Raw genomic sequence first — 17,938 nt, forward strand, 5'->3', positions numbered from 1 at the left:
AGAATAATTAGATGTGATTAAAAATAATTTGTCAGTAATAAATTGATGTACTTGTTCCGTATATACATATTTGTACAACTGTATTTTATTTGTAACAAATATTTTATTTATTGTACGCTTTATAAAAATAAATTTATATGAATGAAATGCGTTAAACATGTTTAATTCACTTTTCTGTTCATGTATATTGTATATGGTAAAATGAATATTAAAATTTATAAATTAACATTTTTATTGTTAAAATAAATTAATTAAATTAATTTATGTATATAATTAATTTTAAACGATTGTACTCATATTATTTTTTCTATTACTCACTGATGTCTCTGCTATCGCATCGACCGCTCCAGTTGAGCGTGGTTGAGCGTTGCCATCGGTGGCTAGCAGGGGCTTATAGTCCAGATGAGGTTCTTGTTAATTGTCAAAGAAATAAAGACAATCAGTAAAAATTTTGCATTCTATCGTTTCTCTTTGAATGATAATACGAAATACATAAAAAATGCCGCGTATTATGATAAAAGGAGGTGTTTGGCGCAACACCGAGGTAAGATTCAATTTCTAACCTGAAACCTACATTTTGATTACAAAACATCTTTTCCTAAGACAATATTTTTTTTTATAGGACGAGATTTTAAAAGCTGCTGTTATGAAATATGGCAAAAATCAATGGAGTCGAATAGCATCCCTCTTACACAGAAAATCTGCCAAACAATGTAAAGCACGTTGGTTTGAGTGGTTGGATCCAAGTATCAAGAAAACAGAATGGAGCAGAGAGGAAGATGAAAAACTTCTTCATCTTGCAAAATTGATGCCCACACAATGGAGAACAATTGCACCAATCATTGGACGTACAGCTGCACAATGTTTAGAACGTTATGAATATCTGCTGTAAGTCAAGAAAGCATAACAATTTAATGCAGTGTCAAATTTTTATATGACTAAGTTCACACAGTTTTTATTGCATTTTATATTAGTGATCAAGCTCAAAAGAAAGAAGAAGGAGATGATGCTGCTGATGACCCTCGTAAACTAAAACCAGGAGAAATTGATCCAAATCCAGAAACAAAACCTGCCAGACCTGATCCTAAGGATATGGATGAAGATGGTAGAGTCTCTACTTTAGAAACTATTATTTCTTGGTATGCGTAACAAAAATAAGTGTAGTAATTTTTAGAATTGGAGATGTTATCTGAGGCACGTGCTAGGCTTGCAAATACTCAAGGCAAAAAGGCAAAACGTAAAGCCAGAGAAAAACAATTGGAAGAGGCTCGTAGACTTGCTGCTTTACAAAAACGTAGAGAATTGAGAGCTGCTGGTATTACTGTATCACAAAAGAACAAACGTAAACGTGGAGTTAATTACAATTCTGAAATTCCATTTGAAAAACGACCAGCATCAGGATTTTATGATACATCTAATGAGCATGTTGATCCTCTTGCTATTGACTTCTCAAGAATGAGACAGCAACATTTAGATGGGGAGTTGAGGCAAGAGAAAGAAGAAATGGAACGTAGGAAAGACAAGCAGAAATTAAAACAACGTAAAGAAAATGATATTCCAATGGGAATGCTTAATAATGAAGAACCAATAAAGAAAAGGAGTAAACTAGTTTTGCCAGAACCACAGATATCTGATCAAGAATTGCAGCAAGTCGTTAAGCTTGGTAGAGCATCAGAGGTACATTGAATGATTTGTATATTCAATTTTATGAATTGTGTGGTACATCAAATTAATACTATTTTCAATAGGTTGCTCGTGAAGTTGCAACTGAAAGTGGGATTACTTTATCAGATAGTTTATTGGCTGATTATTCTTTACCAACAAATGCAGCTGCAACTCCTCGTACACCTGCTGCTGCAGATAGAATTCTTCAAGAAGCTCAAAATGTTATGGCACTTACTCATGTTGACACTCCATTAAAAGGTTGGTATAATTTTATTGAAGAATATGTCTAAGTTATTAATATCTTTGTTTTTTTACAGGGGGATTAAATACACCGCTAAATAATTCAGATTTTACTAGTGTTGTGCCTTCTGCAAATGCTGTAGCAACACCAAATACAATTTTGGCTACACCGTTTCGTTCGCAACGTAGCGATGGAACTCCGGCTAATTCGTTTAACACACCAGCGTCTACACGAACTCAAAATGGAGTTTTGGCAGCTACGCCCGTTCGTGATAAACTGAGTATTAATCCAGACGAAGGTATAGACGGATCAGAGACTCCTTTAGTTCAGAAACAAGTAAAAGAACAATTACGTGCTGGTCTAAGTGCTCTTCCAACACCACGTAACGACTATGAGATAGTAGTTCCTGAAGGAGAAACAAAAGATGAAAGTACTATTGCACCTACAACTGAGATCGTTGAAGATCAGGCTGACATAGATGCCAGGCAACAGCAAGAATTAATGGAACAAAGTGTGTAACAGTTTATGTGAAAATATTTATATATTTCACACATTCTTTGTGTAGTAATATTGTACTATATTTTATAGGAAAAAGAGAATTAGCTCGTAGATCACAAGTTATACAGCGAGATTTACCACGGCCAGTTGATGTAAATATGAATATTTTGAGGCCATTCATGGATACTCCATTAACGGATTTACAAAGGGTATGATCATAATTAATTATCTAGCACACATATGTGATAAAAACTATTCATTTTCTAATGAGTATTTAATTTCAGGCAGAGGAACTAATTAAAAGAGAAATGATTACAATGTTACAATACGATGCACTACAGAATCCAGTACAACAAAATCGTAAGGGTGCTTCAAGTTCGGTAGCTCAAGCACAGGCGTATTTAGAACAGCATCCGTACGTTAATTTTGAAGGAGATGAACTTACTGCTGTAAGTTAATTGTATTGCACAATTTTGTTGTTTATATATAATCAACGTTATATTTACATTTAATCAAGGCTAAGCAGCTCTTAACTGATGAAATGGGAGTTGTGAAAGAAGGTATGGCACATGGAGAACTTAGTTTAGATTCTTACACAACAGTATGGGAAGAATGCCTATCACAGGTACTGTAATATTTTCATACTTGAAATGACGTTTCAAATTTTATACATTATTGTATGTACTTCATCAGATTTTGTATCTGGAAACACAAAAACGATATACACGAGCAACATTAGCTTCAAAAAAGGATAGAGTAGAAGCATGCGAAAGAAAATTAGAAGAAAATCGCATGCATATGACCGGAGAAGCTAAACGGGCGGCCAGAATGGAAAAAAAATTGAAAGTTCTTACAGGCGGTTATCAGGTATTTACATTTGTTTGTAATACATAAATATTACAATATAAACAACTATGATTAATGTATATAAATCTCTTTAATGATAGACTAGAGCACAAGTATTAACGAAACAACTACATGATTTGTGGGAACAAATAGAACAAGCTCATTTAGAGTTATCAACGTTTAAATTTTTGCAAACACAAGAAGAGGCAGCGGTGCCAAGACGAGTAAATGCACTTATGGAAGACGTTAATAGACAAACAGAACGAGAACGTGTATTACAAGCACGATTCGCGCAATTGCAAGATCAATTGCAACAATGTTAAATATTGTTATATATTGTAATATATATTTCGAATATTGTAAACGTTTTGTGAAATATAAAACACTTACTTTGTATACTTGACGAAAATACAGAGCCCATTAGAATAATACTTCAAGCAAGTGAATATTCTCATGGATTTTAATTTAATATAGTCAAAGACAATTTATTTCAAAATCTACATAACTGATAACAATTCAGTCCTAGACTGAAAGAATTCAATGTAAATGTAATTTATTGTATGCAAAAAATTAATATGATAGCATAACTGTTAAGTAAAGAAAAAATGAAAAATAAATCTTAAAGCCCAATTTTACTCTTATTTTATCATTTATTCTCAAATTTTATAATTTGCTTTAATAAATTTATTTATCGTGATTAATACAAACGAAATTTAATATTTTAAACGAAACGAAAACTAGTGGTAACTATTATATAAAAAAAAACAGCAACTACGTTTATTACAAATGAAGGTTTATCATTACTTTAGATATAAAAATGTATTTACATTAATGGTTATGTGCGCATGCGCGCGTTCAAATAACCGGAACCAATATCGAAGGATAAAAAGCGCGTACTAATAATAAAGTAAATAGTAAAAAATAAAATAAATAAACAATATTAAAATACACAAATGTTTAGAATATTCTAAAATGATTAAATATAATCAAATAAAAATTAATGAATTGAAATATTCATTTTAATTTCATTATTAATGTGAGCATATCTCAATTTGCTGTTTGCGCAACTTCCTTCTTTTCCAAACTATTCGAAATTAACCACCACTTGAAATAGACGGATCTAATGATTGCAAACTGGTAAAGTACGTTTCGATTTCTCTTAACGTCAGGAATTTACATTTACACCTTGTTCTATAATTTTAAGATACTTTTTTTTTAATTTACTATTTCTATACAAATTTATATTTACAATGAATAAAAAATTGTATATAAAATTATTAATTCATTGGTAGAATAAATATTGTACATCCGAATATCTTAAAGCCACGGTTTCCAGCCTACGCACGATCGACCTATAATATTTAAATCGGTTGCTTGATCCAGTAAGCATTCAACCTAAAAATTTCATTAATTATTTCACTAAAAGATCGCAAGAATAACACAGTTTGAAACGTTACCTGCTGCTCCGGGGTTAAATTATTATTTTCCATTTTTGCTCGAGTTCGTTTAATGTCGTCATTTCCAGTAACTATAGCGTAATACCTATCGAAATATTTATCGTCGTGTTGTTCTTTTAATTGTTCCAAAGTAATTGAAGATGGCTTAACTCCGTCCAATTTCTTCATGATCGCTTTAATTTTCTTTCTTGGTACCCATTTGACATCTGCGATATCGGCATTATTGTCTCTTAATGCTTTATTAATATGTTCCGTCCAATTTAATGGTTCATGAACAAATACATCCATGCAAGATAAAATAGGGCCCGATTCGTTCCTTAATGCCCGTAACGTGTGAATCATTATCACCCCTAGAAGATCTTTTTCATTAAAAGGCTTCAACAAGCCAAGAATTTGGGACGTTAAGCGAAACGGCATCAACTCGGGAATCTTTTGATCGATACCAGCGTCAAAGGCTAGACCAAAATCGATGCCTAAACAACGTCCTGAATCGATAGAGATAAGAAGGTTTTCAAGATGTCGATCACCGATGCCCAAAATCCAATGCGCAATACACATAGTTGCATACGTAGTAATAAAATTTCGTCTCATAGTAACGAAGCTTTCTATTGATGGGCATAGTACCATGAACGTTTTGCGTAAACTGTCCCACTGGGTTTTACTAATAAACTCGGTCATCTTAAGGATTACTTTCGAAGCATTATACTTAATTGTCGCTTCTTTGTACCTTAAGATTTGATTTTTAGAAGTTGCTGCATTTTGCATCCATTCTTCGTATTCTACAAGTATAGAATTATATCGATTTAGCTCTTGCGTGGATAATGTGAAATGTATTAATTCTTGCAAAGATCTTGTGTTGTCTTTCCATTGTATGAGACCTATTGTTCTAGATAAAGGAATTACCTGTGTCAAACAAAAATATTTATTAGAATATTTACATAAATAGGATGCACAGTTTATATATATATATATATATATATATATATATATATATATATATATATATATATATATATATATAAATAAAATCCCCTTATCATTTGAAGTAATGTATTTAATTACCTGATAGGTATCAATAGATAATTGCCTTTGTCTGCAAGCAGCATCAATGTGCAACGTTTTATTCATAATGGTGAATAATTGTTGCAGTCTTTGATCTTGCCTCAAGTCCTCTCCAAATTTCACCAAAAAATGATATTCCTTTGCATCATTACCCACCATTGTGATTCGAATGGGTCTGCGTATTGATTGCATCACCTTTACAGTAGGTTCAAACTTCATAATTTTTGTATGGTATTGTGGCATAGGTTTTCTGTTGCCAGTATATTGTCCAGGTATTTCTATGTCTCTTTCAGAAAACTGGTGTAACCATGGGCTATAATCTTGTAACTTCACTCTATTTTTACGTTTACCAACTGATTTCCTAATACTTTGAATCATTTGTATTACTCTTTGCTTAATTTCATCAGGTTTTTTGTGCTCTAATTCCTTTATTTTACTTTTATACTGTGCAATTTCATTGAAGATAAATCCTGGTTTTGGATTCTGCTTGTTCTCCCGTAAATTTGGATATACCTTTTTTAGAAGCATATCTACAGCCGTACACGTTCCAAATGATAAATTCTTTAGCAATTCGGTCAAGTAATATTGCAAGTACAATTCTGGCTGAACTATGTACTGTATCGCTAATAAAAAATGATCGATTTCGGGTTTGTTATAGAGAATTCGTCGAATTTCGTAAGCTCTAGTTTCATTCAAAAGAGCTGGGTTCGTTTCAATCGTCAAACGCAATGTATAAATGATTGCATTCGGATAAGTTTCAACGATACGTTTAAGAATGGGTATGATTAAAGGGGCGATGGATGTCCCTAGATGCGAGAACAGTTGCGCTTGCCAAGATAAAAACAACCAAGTTTGAACTCCTTCGCTTTCCTTTAGAAAAATGTCTTTTGTTTCCTCTTCCTCAAAATATTCAGGTTTTAGCAAGCAAGGAAAATAGTGTGCTGCTTCGAGAGATCCGTAATTCATAGCCTTCAATGTAGAACTCACAAACTCCTTGCTTAATTGAATATTACTGTTGTCACGAGATAATCTGTTGTAACAGTATTTTGAGAGTATAAGGTAACACTCCCTAATGTTCGTGGTCGTTTTATTGCAGCACGTTTTCAAGTGATTGAAACCATAATTTTTCAACGTATCTCTGATTTCAGGCAAATTATTATTTTCAACATTTATTGCGTTCAAAATTAAAGTGTTCCTCGTTAACAATTCAGAAAATATCTCATTTTCTTCACTCAACTTTACGATTTTCGAAGCTATTTTACTGATTTGTCGTCGAATATCAATATCTATCGTGGGATCGAGGTCAGCCGTTTGTAAAATATCATGACAATGTTTCCAAGAAGAAGCGTAATGCGACAACTTCTTTTTCGTGTCCGTCTCAATCTCACCGTTTAGATACTTTAGCTTTGCAACGGTTAAAATGAACTGGTATTCGAAGTTCGCCGAATAATTCGCTAAATTCTGTTCCAGTTGGTACACATATTTTTTCCCTATGTGTTTATTTTTTTGATTCAATGCTGCCTCAATCATTTTCAATCGCATATTGAAGGTAACGGTGTGCAATTGGTGAACGATCCCATCCTCATCTCTAACGTCTACGTTCTCTGAATCGTTTTGCGTTTCATTCAGATTCCATTGTGTCAGTGTATCGTTCAGCAGATGATTAATAAAGTATATCCTATAGGATGTTAATCTATCCCATGGGAGAATAGCGTCTTGCGCCGAAAGTACACTGTTGTTCCAGAACTTTAATACTTCCCGCAAATCAGACGGATCATTCGCCGTTTTTAAAATATCTATAAACTTGTTCACATCATTAATTATTCGTAACTTTTGCAGTTTACGTATCCTTAACTGAGTGGACAAGGGATGAAGTTTGATCCACTGTTCCCTCATCTCGTCCAATGTGTTTATTAAAAATTCACGAGCCACTTCCAGTTTGTTATTTAGGAAGAACATGGACAATTCTTCCCCAAAGAATCTTTTAGTGTACTGCACTTTTGCATCATCCTTCAACCAAGTTTCAATGATGTTCATGTTGTCTTGAAATACATCAGAGAACTCTCTGTCTAAAAGTTTATGCACTTGTACTTCAAACAACCATGGGAACATCCAATCTTTCCATGGATCATTCCAAATGTTGTTTATGTTTCCATTTAATTTGTTTTGTATGTGTTTATCAATTTCGTTCCAACAACATAAATTGCTCAAACATTCAAATAAACTTTGAAGACAATGTTCTTTGACCAGTTCTACTTCAGTTTCATATGCCTTCTCGTATCTTGCTTTTGCTTTAACCCAATTATTAGCTGCTTGTGCGAATGATGCCTCCTAGAATTGAAAAATTGCCAGTGTTACTTTGAGATTTTACAAAAATTTTGCAAATTTGACTTTTTGTCATCAAACATGACTGAAATATTTAGATGATTAAAATTGAATATAATTTCAACAAGAAAGTTACAAATTAAAGTTACAATTATAGACATGTATACATATATACATGATACATACTTGCATATCTTTATCTTCTATATGATTTCGGAAAATACTGAGAACTACGTCAACATCATTCATAGACTCATAAAGCTTTGTTAACTGTAACCATTCATTACGTGAATCAATTACACTGTCGTTTCGTGCTTTCTTTTTAGGAGGTTGAGAATCATTTGTGCCATAAATTAAATTTTTCTCTACAACAAGTGATCCATGGAAATTTAAATTGTTTGATTTTGAAACCTTTGCAATGACTTCCGGTGGACAATCTGTTACATGAATGGCCAATAATATTTCTAAAATTGCAGCTATAGCAAAATTATTTCCATGTTGATTCTCTATAATACGTTTCAAACTATCGATGATTTTCTCTACAAAATCATCGTTGGTAAACTCGTCGAGTAATGAGCAAACAATGGAAACTATTAAATCCTTACAAATCAGTTGATCTTTTTTTGCTAACTGTTGTAATGGTTCAATTAACATAGAGTGTGATATTTCAATATCTGGAAAATCACCTATTCTATATTTTCTATATAATTTTACACTGCTTCTTTGTCGAATAGATTCTTCCTTTATCATTTCAGCACGCTGTATGTTCTGTTTAATTTCCTTTTGTCGGATGGCTGCAGATATTTCAGTTGCACTGCTCAAAAATCGTCTCGATTTCTTATTGTAAGCAGGTTGTGGTACCTTTGGTACTTTGAAAGTGTCATTGTGTTCTAGCTCATTTGACGTTAATATAGGCTCTTGATTAATGTAAGTCGATTCGAACTCGGGATCTCGTGTCGCTTGAAGCTGTAACTCAGTATTAGAATCCAAAGGTTGATCTGTGTATGTAAAATCGTAGGATGTTCTTGGTAATACAGCGCTCATTTGAGAGAATGTTTGATTCATTTGACTAGCTAGAGATGGTGCAAAAAATGGAGCTTTCGATCCTAAATTTTTTGTTCTCCATGAAAGAGTAATGTTGTAATTTCTGTAACTGCAAGTGTGTAAAGGTTCAAACATCTTTTGTGTATAATTTTTTGAGTTTTTAGTTAGGTCAAAAATCATTGAAAGCACAAATGGCAGAAAATTATTGCCAGCAGTAGGAATGTATATACTTAGAGTTTCCAGTAATCTTTCTTTACAAGTACATGTTAACTGGGCATCTTGGGTCCAAAAACTTAGTATCTTCTCTTGTAACTTTTCAGCAGTATCTGATATACCATTAAGTAATACTTCTCTACTGCTATACATCAACTCTTTTACATTTTCATCTCCAGAAGTATCGACTGCATATCTTTTATAAATATTCATGAATATATTGTAAACACATTCTCTATATTCAGAAAATTCGTGTTTCATATAAGGAATAGCTAAATTTGCCAGAGATAAAAATTTTGATGGAGGAAGAATAGAAACTAAAGAATCAATTATTTGTAATGCTATCTTTTCGCATGGTAAAATTTTATTCCTTAATAGATCACAAAACTTTATATAAGCCAGTTCTTTTAATATCTGATCGACACTGAGTTTAGGTATAGACAGTAAAAATATTTCTAAACAATGTGACTTTCCCAATGAGTCCACTCTAAATATATTTGCAGTAACAAATTCAAAATAAATCATAGCAGCATTTGGATAACTTTTACAAAGTGCACGAATACATTTCATCTGTCTATTCTCAAACCTCATTTGCATCTGACTTAATATACTTTGAATTTTATCAATTATAATGCCTTTTCTACTTGCTAATATGTCTTTGTCATCCAAAAACTTCAGGATCAAACCGAAACATTCACAGCATTGCAAAACTGTTTCTTCATCATCCTGCCATTGTTCTAAAGACTTTTCCAAAAAATCTAAAATATCATTTCTTTGAACAACGTCGTTTGTCATTCCATTAACGATACAAATTAATATTAAATATACCGTAGCTGCAGGTGCAGTTATCATCTTATCATTTAAATTCTCAGGCAGTTTCAAACAAGTATGCCATACTTCAAGCATTGTTTTTATCATAGTCATGTTATATTTATAAACAGCTTTGGAAATCTCATTGGTCTTCTTTATCATCACTTTATAAATGATCATTTCCCATAACTTTTGTATCATGACTTTGCTATTAGTTTCATCAGGTAGGTCCTCAGTCTGCCAATCTATCAGCATCTCTATAATATCAGTAATAACATAGTTTAATGGATTTCCTCTTAAATATGAGTGTGTAGCATGTACTATCGACTGAAGGATAAATTTTGTGTAAGGCTTAAACACAGTTTGTACATTCAAAACAATTTTCAACATGAATAATCTGATATTATCATAATTTGTCGACATAATAGAATTGCAAAAGTATTTTAACCACTTTGGTATTATAATATTATCACCAGTAGATAGTGTAGATATTTCTTCTGAGATTATATGAAATAAAGCTCCACAAATAGAACCCATACATTCATGATTATTTAATTCATCAATTTCAAATATTAAGCTCAAGCTTTCTTCTTTGTCAATATTATTAGATGTATTATGTACGATCATTTCGTTAAAATCAAAAGCGTTTATATCTTCATTTAAAGTACAGGTAGACAAATCGTAACTATAAATGTATGAATATTGTCTAAAATTCTCTCTTTGCTTTATGCTTTTCCTTATATTAATCAGTTTCTTACGATGCTTTGGATTCTCATTAAATGTCTGCTGAAGATTGTAGCACTTTTGACAATCCACAATATTTTCCCAAATCAATTGTTCTTTCTTCTTATTCTCACTGAACATAAATACATAAAAATCTTCATCTTCTTTTAAAGCTACAATTGCTATGGAACAGTTATATGCAGAGCAGTGTAGCAATCTCATTATTTCCTTATGTTCTGGATCAGGTGTTTTTAGCATACGCACATTTATTGCTCTGCTAAATAAATTTTGTAAAAATTCTTTTCCGGTTATAACGTTATCGATAGCATTTCGTGTAATGACACTTTCAGTGTCACATATTTCCTTTAAAGATATCTTTGCGAACAATTTTGCAACAAGATCATAACACCCTATTTTTGATGCTACAAGTTGTTTTATATCAGAGCCCCTTGCAACAAGATCTTGACAAACAGTGGCATATATTTCTTTAATATTTCTCTCAAAGAACTGACGTATTTCAGTAGTTCTACAAAATTCAAATAACGGTAAAAGAAACCTACGCAATACGTCGAATCTCTCGTTCAACTCTTTCAAGTTCATAAATAATTTGTAAGCTGCTTCTATAGATTCTAAAGCACATTCAGTAGAAATTGAGTTACAATATTTTTGTAGATATTCATTCGTGTTTTCATTACACAGTTGTTCAGCAATCCCAGCTGCAAATAAGATTATAGACTCAAATACTGTGCTTGATTTAGTCACTGGCAACAACGTTAATAACGTTTGGAAACAATTAATTGTTTTTAAAGCTTTTATGTTACTCTGTGAGAAATCATTTGGCCACATTACGAGTCTGTCACTTCGTAGAGTACGTAAAATCGCAAGAAATTCTGGTTTTGTATTGGATGTCATGTCAGTCAGGCAAATGAGAAAATTCTGTAAAATATTAATTTTGTATTCTATGTCGGAATTTTCCGTCAATTGAATAAGGAACCACGTATAAAACTCTTTGCTCAAAGACATCACTTCTGTTGGCTTATGCTTTAAATGTACAGCAATTCCAAAAATACTTATTAATTTTTGTTTCCTTTCTTCAATATTATTCACAGCTCTTTCAAATATTGTAAATCTTTTGATGACAGCATCCACTAAAATTTCTATATAGTTGTGTAGTTCTTTTTTATGTCGTTGTGCGAATAAAAACAATTGCTCTGTTATTGTTAATAAAAACGATGGATTTCCTTGTAACAAATCATCAAACACTTGCATAGTCTTTTCCATATCTTTCAACATGTATCTAAATATTTCATTTGTAAACATATTTAAAAAGTATATACCATGTTCGATTCGTATGTTGTTTTGTTCAAGCATTGTAGTAGTCTCAATTAAGTTAATCAGCCTTCTTGTCATTGGTAACTGTAAACACATCATTCTGTATTTATTTTCCATTCATATATTCAATGTTTTATTACCTATTTATTTATATATGAAATGTACCTCATAATGCATAAGTAGCAGTCCCATTAAGATCTGTAGATAATTCTTCACTGATGGTTTGATATTTACACAAACAAGTTCTCCTATTTGTTCTTTTGCTAAAGCTCTGAAAATGCACGTAACTTTATCTTCTGATTGTTTAATCAATTGTGTTGCCTAAAGGATGCAATCATTAACAATTGAGAACTTGACGTAAAATAAGAAACATTTATATTTATATATATCACATACATTATGTAGCTGGTTCAGAATATTATGTTTTTCTAAAAAACTTAAACCCTGAACATATTGTTTTAGTTTGCTGCAATTATCTGTACCAAACAAAATTTTATCTAAATTAATGAAACTGCTCATATGCTTCTCCACATGTACAGATAATTCCTGTTTAACACGATTCAATAAGGAATTATCTGTTCTCCGCATTAATGATTGCAACAAATTTTCCATAACTATCGGAAGTGTTTCTGTAATTTCAAGATTTTTCATATCAAATCCTACAACTTGTGGGCACATTATGCATTTTGAAATTAATTCAAACAAATCTTTGTTGAAAAAAAAGTTTGGTATAAAATTATCCTGAAATTAAAAAATGAGAAATACATTATGATCTAACATAAATCTACATCAAATTATAAGAAATAATTTACTTACTTCAAAACTTAAAAGAATTTGTAAGAAGTCAAACATGGTCATTATTAGTTTACATTGTAATGACTGTAAATCTTCAATCTCTTTTGATAACACCATTAAAGTGTCTTCTTTTATTTCTATTTTAATCTTATTTATTAGATGAACAAAATTTCTTGCACAATTGAAAATTACTTCTCTTTCCGAATTTGAACTTGTAAATAAATATTGTACATTGAGCAAATTGTTTCGTATTAACCAAATATAACAGTCAAAACTTTTTAAAAGGGGCAAAATGCTTTCACAAGAAAGAGTTTCCATTTTTAATTTTAGGTCCTTCAATATTATAAGATTTAATTTTTCAATTCCGTGGGTATTAATATAATTACTTATCATTGCCTCTGCTGAATGACAGTTTTTAACATACTTAGAAAGATTAACAACCAGTTCCATACATTTTACTCGACAACACTGATCTAAACAGCCACACTGAGTGAATAACCAATTCATTGCATGTGTTAAAGTTGAACCTTCAAATGTATATGGTTTTTTGCGAATATGGTTTTCTGCATTCAATAAATCGTGTTTTGCTATTAGAACTCTCTCAACATGGCTAAGTGCTGTAATAATTGAGGGACTGTCACAACCATCCAAACTTCTGACAAAAGAATATAAAATTTCCAACCAATATATAGACACAATTTCTTCTTCTTCACGTAAAATAGTGTAAAGATGATTGAAAGCTGTTGCAGCTGCCACTCGTTTAAATGTGGAGGGGTGAAGTGCAAAATTTGTCATTTTACATATGACTTCATCAATGTTCATTTGCATTCTTCTTTCATTGTCGGATTGCTTTATAGACCACTTGATAAATTCAGCCAGACATATCCCAGAAAATTCTCTAAGTGATGAATTGGAATCATTGCACAAACTTTCAAAAAGTGTATCTATAAAGTATACAGTTACCGAAGTTTTAATCATAAACTTTGAACTAAACCAATGTGTCAATTGTAGCATTAAGGGTTCAAAAATTTTTCTCGCTGCTTCGTCATCATCGCAGCCTAAACTAAGAAGAGCTGGACATAATATCATGTACATAGGAACAAATCGATCAGGATTGGATATTAAATGTTGCGACATTTTGCCTAGGAAGAATGCTGTTACTGAATGAAGTGCTTCACAGGCAGCTACTTTTGTTCTTCTGTCTCCAGAATGTTGAGCCAATAAAATCAATCTTTGTAATACTTTATCAAAATGAATATTTACTTCTGCATCTGGCAATACCAATGAGTACTTTAGTAAATCTTTCTTGTCCCAAGTGGCTCCTATATTCATAGATCTTCCATATAGAAAATTCAAGATTATATCAGTATCGAGCGAGGCAATGAATAATAAAACTTTCCTCTGAAATGTTTCTAAAGTGTTCTCATCATCTCTTAACATTATGTGTTTAACAACTTTTCGGTCCGTTTTTATAATGTCTTGTAAGAATTCTACAGAGCTTTCTTCACTATGTAAATATGGTTCTAAGAATGGTACAACTTCTCTTAAAAACTCATTTGTATGTTGATTGCCTAAATGACTTGTCCATTTTTCTAAAGCACTTAAAGCAGCACAAGCTACTTCAAAATCACTTAAACCCAAAGTAAAAGCAATTTTAAATGCTGGAATTGTGCTATTCAATATGTATTCTACAAACATTTTTGGTGTATCCAAAATTAAAAACAAACATGTAGTTAATAATTCCTTAGAAAATGTGGAAATTAAATTCAATACATTGATTAAATATTTATATAACAGTTCCAATATTTCTACTTCGATTTCACTCTTAGTTAAACAAATATGTTTAAAGGTTGCATGTACTAACTTATAAAATCCTGATATCAGAGGATGTTTGTAAGACATACTAACAATTTGTAACAAGAATTTGTACAAACTGTTTATCATTAAGGAAGATTCTAATTCATTAATTATATCAACATACAAATCTACAATGTTAATGAAAATTCTAAAATCTGCCTCATTCTCAGCCATTTGAGAAAAAATTGCATCTGAGAATACATTATTTTCTTTTGTTTTTGTATTCAGGTTTAATTTACTAATTAATACAATGCATACATGTATCATTGAATCAACTACTTCTTGTACAATTTGTCTGTGTTCTTTATATCTGTTTGGCTTCAGAATCTGTAACCACAAGGGCAAATATTTTTTGTAACACATTGGAAGCTCTCTTAAATTATTTAATCCTCGTTGCAATTCCGCATCAACAAGCAAAGTATGCGAACAAGACCATATTATTCCATCTTTAACTAAATAAAAAGGTAGGGTATAAATTATTATGTAAAAAGCATTTGTAAATATTTGTAAAACATGTACTTACTTAAATTATAAAGAAATTCTTCTAAGAGGTTTCCACTAACTATCCCAATATTAGTAATTATATTTACCAATGATGTAATTGCAGGATTTTGACCAGTTATAGATAGGTCGGGAAATCTTTTAACCAAAAGAATACTAAGCTTTAAAATTACATTAATTTGATTCATTGATAGGTCCGATGTATGCAATATTATATCAGAAAGAGCTTCTTGATAATTACAAATACTTTCCAATTGAATTTGTTTCAAATCTTCCCTAGATATTTCAATACAATATGTTAAAAAATTTACACTTTCAAATACCATATAATATCAATTACAATTCATACCCAGAACAGAGTGGCATTGCACAATGAGTTATCAGTGAAAACATGTCTCTCACATCATTATTAGAAAGGTAATATTTACATGGTGCAGCCATTTGACTAAAACCATATACAATAAAAGGTAACATTTTTGAATTTATACGATTATTATCTTTTAACTCTTTCTCAAAAAGATTTTTGAAATACTGAAATATAGTAAGACATGTTATAAATTATTTATCATATTTGTTTTACACAATAAAGAACACTATATTATTTTACACAAAGAATAATGCTTACCAAGAATACTACTTTATCATCCTCAGAAGTTTTGCGTTTTAAAATGTTTCCAATTAATTGATAAAATTTTTTTAAAGCACGCTGTCCACATTCATTAGTTTGTACAGTTTTGTCTTCAATAAGTCTTGTTAATAATTTATACCAATATTCATGATCACAATAAACAAACTCCCGAAACAAATAAATATGACGACATAATAAATCAATTGCTGATCTCAGTGAGACCTTTTTAACTGAATACTTCTCAGGAGAACTTAGATCTTTAATCCAATTATATAATTCTTTACAATGCTTTTCTTTTTCCTCGCTTGAAAGCACATCCAATATATTTGAGAAAACATCCAAGTATACTTGAAATATATCAATTGATTTCGAAATAGTTAATGGGTTGTACTGCAATTATAAGTCCAAAAAATAAGAACTTTTACATTATTAATATCAAGAAATAATGTACCTGGTTTTTGAAGTCATCACATAATCGTTCAAAAATTATAATACAATATTCTTGTATTTCTGGTATTTCTGGATTATACAAAGCAATTGTACCACATACAGATAATAACAAACTTCTCTCTGTAATGGATTAAGAAAAGCTTTCATATTAATTTATATATAATTCAGATTTATCCAATAGTGAAATATTACCTTTGATATTCACTAAATGAAACAAAGATACAAATTTTTGTATAGTTTTACCTAACTCAATTTCATATTCTTTAAATAATTTTATCAATTTATTGAAGGTACTGCAAGCAGCTTTTTGAATCAATGCTGAGCATTTTGTTATAAGTGCCTGTTGACATGTATTCTATAATCAAATAAAACTATAGTAAATCGTTTGTTAAATACATAATTATATTACTTAAAATATACTTGTGTAATTCATGATCCAATACCTTTGTATCAATGATATATGGTACAAATATATCAGAAAATTGGTCCATAATGAATTCAAGAAGATGAAATGCCTCTTTAATTGCCTTATCAAAACCTTTTTGAGGAGTAGATCTTCGAAGTTCATTATTAATAAAATGCAACAAGCCTTTCCTTTTGTCAAACAATATAGATAACACCAATTCTAACAAAAAATGAAATATGAATAACAAAATGTATGTTTGTTGAAAATTTATTTGAAAATGTACAACAGTCGCAATATCGTAACGTAATATCGCAAAATAAAAACAGTATTTACTTATTAACACATACCACTATCGGATTTCAGTATATTTTGAAAGTACTTTCTACTATTGTTTAAAATCTCTGTAAGATTATTACTGTTTTTCTCTGCTACAGCCCGTTCAAAAATATCTATAAAACTTTTAAACGAATCCATATTTTACCGGCTTTATAAACATCTACGCACATCTATTTAACCGTTCGTTTGACAGTTAAAATCTATTCTTACAAAGTATGCGATAACTTTTAAATACTTATGAGAGTAATCGTAATGTAAAAACTGTACGAGAATTATTTAATAATTTGCTGTCTAAATGCATTTTTCTGACAGTACACATATCAGAATTTCGTAATTCATATTCAGGAGACAATCATATTTAAAAAAACATAGTATAGTTCTAGCACTGATGATCCGTGTAGAAAGAAAATAGATATTGAAATGGTTTGCCATCTAACGGAAAATTGGTTGAATCAAAGATCCCACGGTATTGTTTGCTTTTTATGAAGATTGGAGAATCTTTTTTTAAATTATTAAATTTTAAAATATTTTTTCTGATTGTCGTATACGTGATATAAATTAGTGTCCAATGTGACAAGAAAATATTTTAACTCTCAAATTATTTTTTACAAACGAGGTATTTACATGGACGAGTTTTCCACCTTTACCGATTTCGACGATTCAACATATAGTTTCCACGGTCACCACCAATAAACGTACCAAACATTTAAGTACTTCTCTATGTTCCCTAGTTTACCGACTTCGGTATT

The 17,938-nt window shown here is 31.0% G+C and overlaps 2 protein-coding genes across 3 annotated transcripts; one reads left to right on the forward strand and one right to left on the reverse strand.

Annotated features, from left to right (window-relative positions):
- The first annotated feature begins 371 nt into the window (after nucleotides 1-371).
- On the forward strand, nucleotides 372-3,843 carry Cdc5 (cell division cycle protein 21). 2 transcript variants are annotated; one of them, XM_076317605.1, is made up of 11 exons: nucleotides 372-544; nucleotides 623-888; nucleotides 975-1,105; nucleotides 1,175-1,677; nucleotides 1,749-1,923; nucleotides 1,983-2,417; nucleotides 2,495-2,613; nucleotides 2,689-2,853; nucleotides 2,922-3,029; nucleotides 3,098-3,271; nucleotides 3,352-3,842. In XM_076317605.1, exons 1-11 carry the CDS (start codon nucleotides 500-502, stop codon nucleotides 3,571-3,573), a joined length of 2,343 nt encoding a protein of 780 aa, XP_076173720.1. In that variant the 5' UTR covers nucleotides 372-499; the 3' UTR covers nucleotides 3,574-3,842. The 2 variants fall into 2 exon arrangements, with proteins under 2 accessions (XP_076173720.1, XP_076173721.1); XM_076317606.1 differs by lacking the exons at nucleotides 372-544; nucleotides 623-888 and having other exon boundaries at nucleotides 1,165-1,677; nucleotides 3,352-3,843.
- A 606-nt stretch (nucleotides 3,844-4,449) lies between these two features.
- Nucleotides 4,450-17,509, reverse strand: LOC143150290 (DNA-dependent protein kinase catalytic subunit). The gene is made up of 14 exons (XM_076318465.1): nucleotides 17,201-17,509; nucleotides 16,891-17,072; nucleotides 16,640-16,802; nucleotides 16,449-16,567; nucleotides 15,995-16,387; nucleotides 15,719-15,900; nucleotides 15,392-15,645; nucleotides 13,033-15,320; nucleotides 12,613-12,957; nucleotides 12,382-12,537; nucleotides 8,281-12,300; nucleotides 5,770-8,100; nucleotides 4,708-5,610; nucleotides 4,450-4,645 (listed from the first exon to the last, which is right to left on the reverse strand). The coding sequence occupies exons 1-14, from the start codon at nucleotides 17,325-17,327 to the stop codon at nucleotides 4,568-4,570; spliced, it is 11,541 nt and encodes a 3,846-aa protein (XP_076174580.1). The 5' UTR covers nucleotides 17,328-17,509; the 3' UTR covers nucleotides 4,450-4,567.
- Nucleotides 17,510-17,938: the final 429 nt, after the last annotated feature.

The sequence above is a fragment of the Ptiloglossa arizonensis genome, chromosome 8 (assembly GCF_051014685.1).
Source record: "Ptiloglossa arizonensis isolate GNS036 chromosome 8, iyPtiAriz1_principal, whole genome shotgun sequence".
Classification (NCBI taxonomy): domain Eukaryota; kingdom Metazoa; phylum Arthropoda; class Insecta; order Hymenoptera; family Colletidae; genus Ptiloglossa; species Ptiloglossa arizonensis.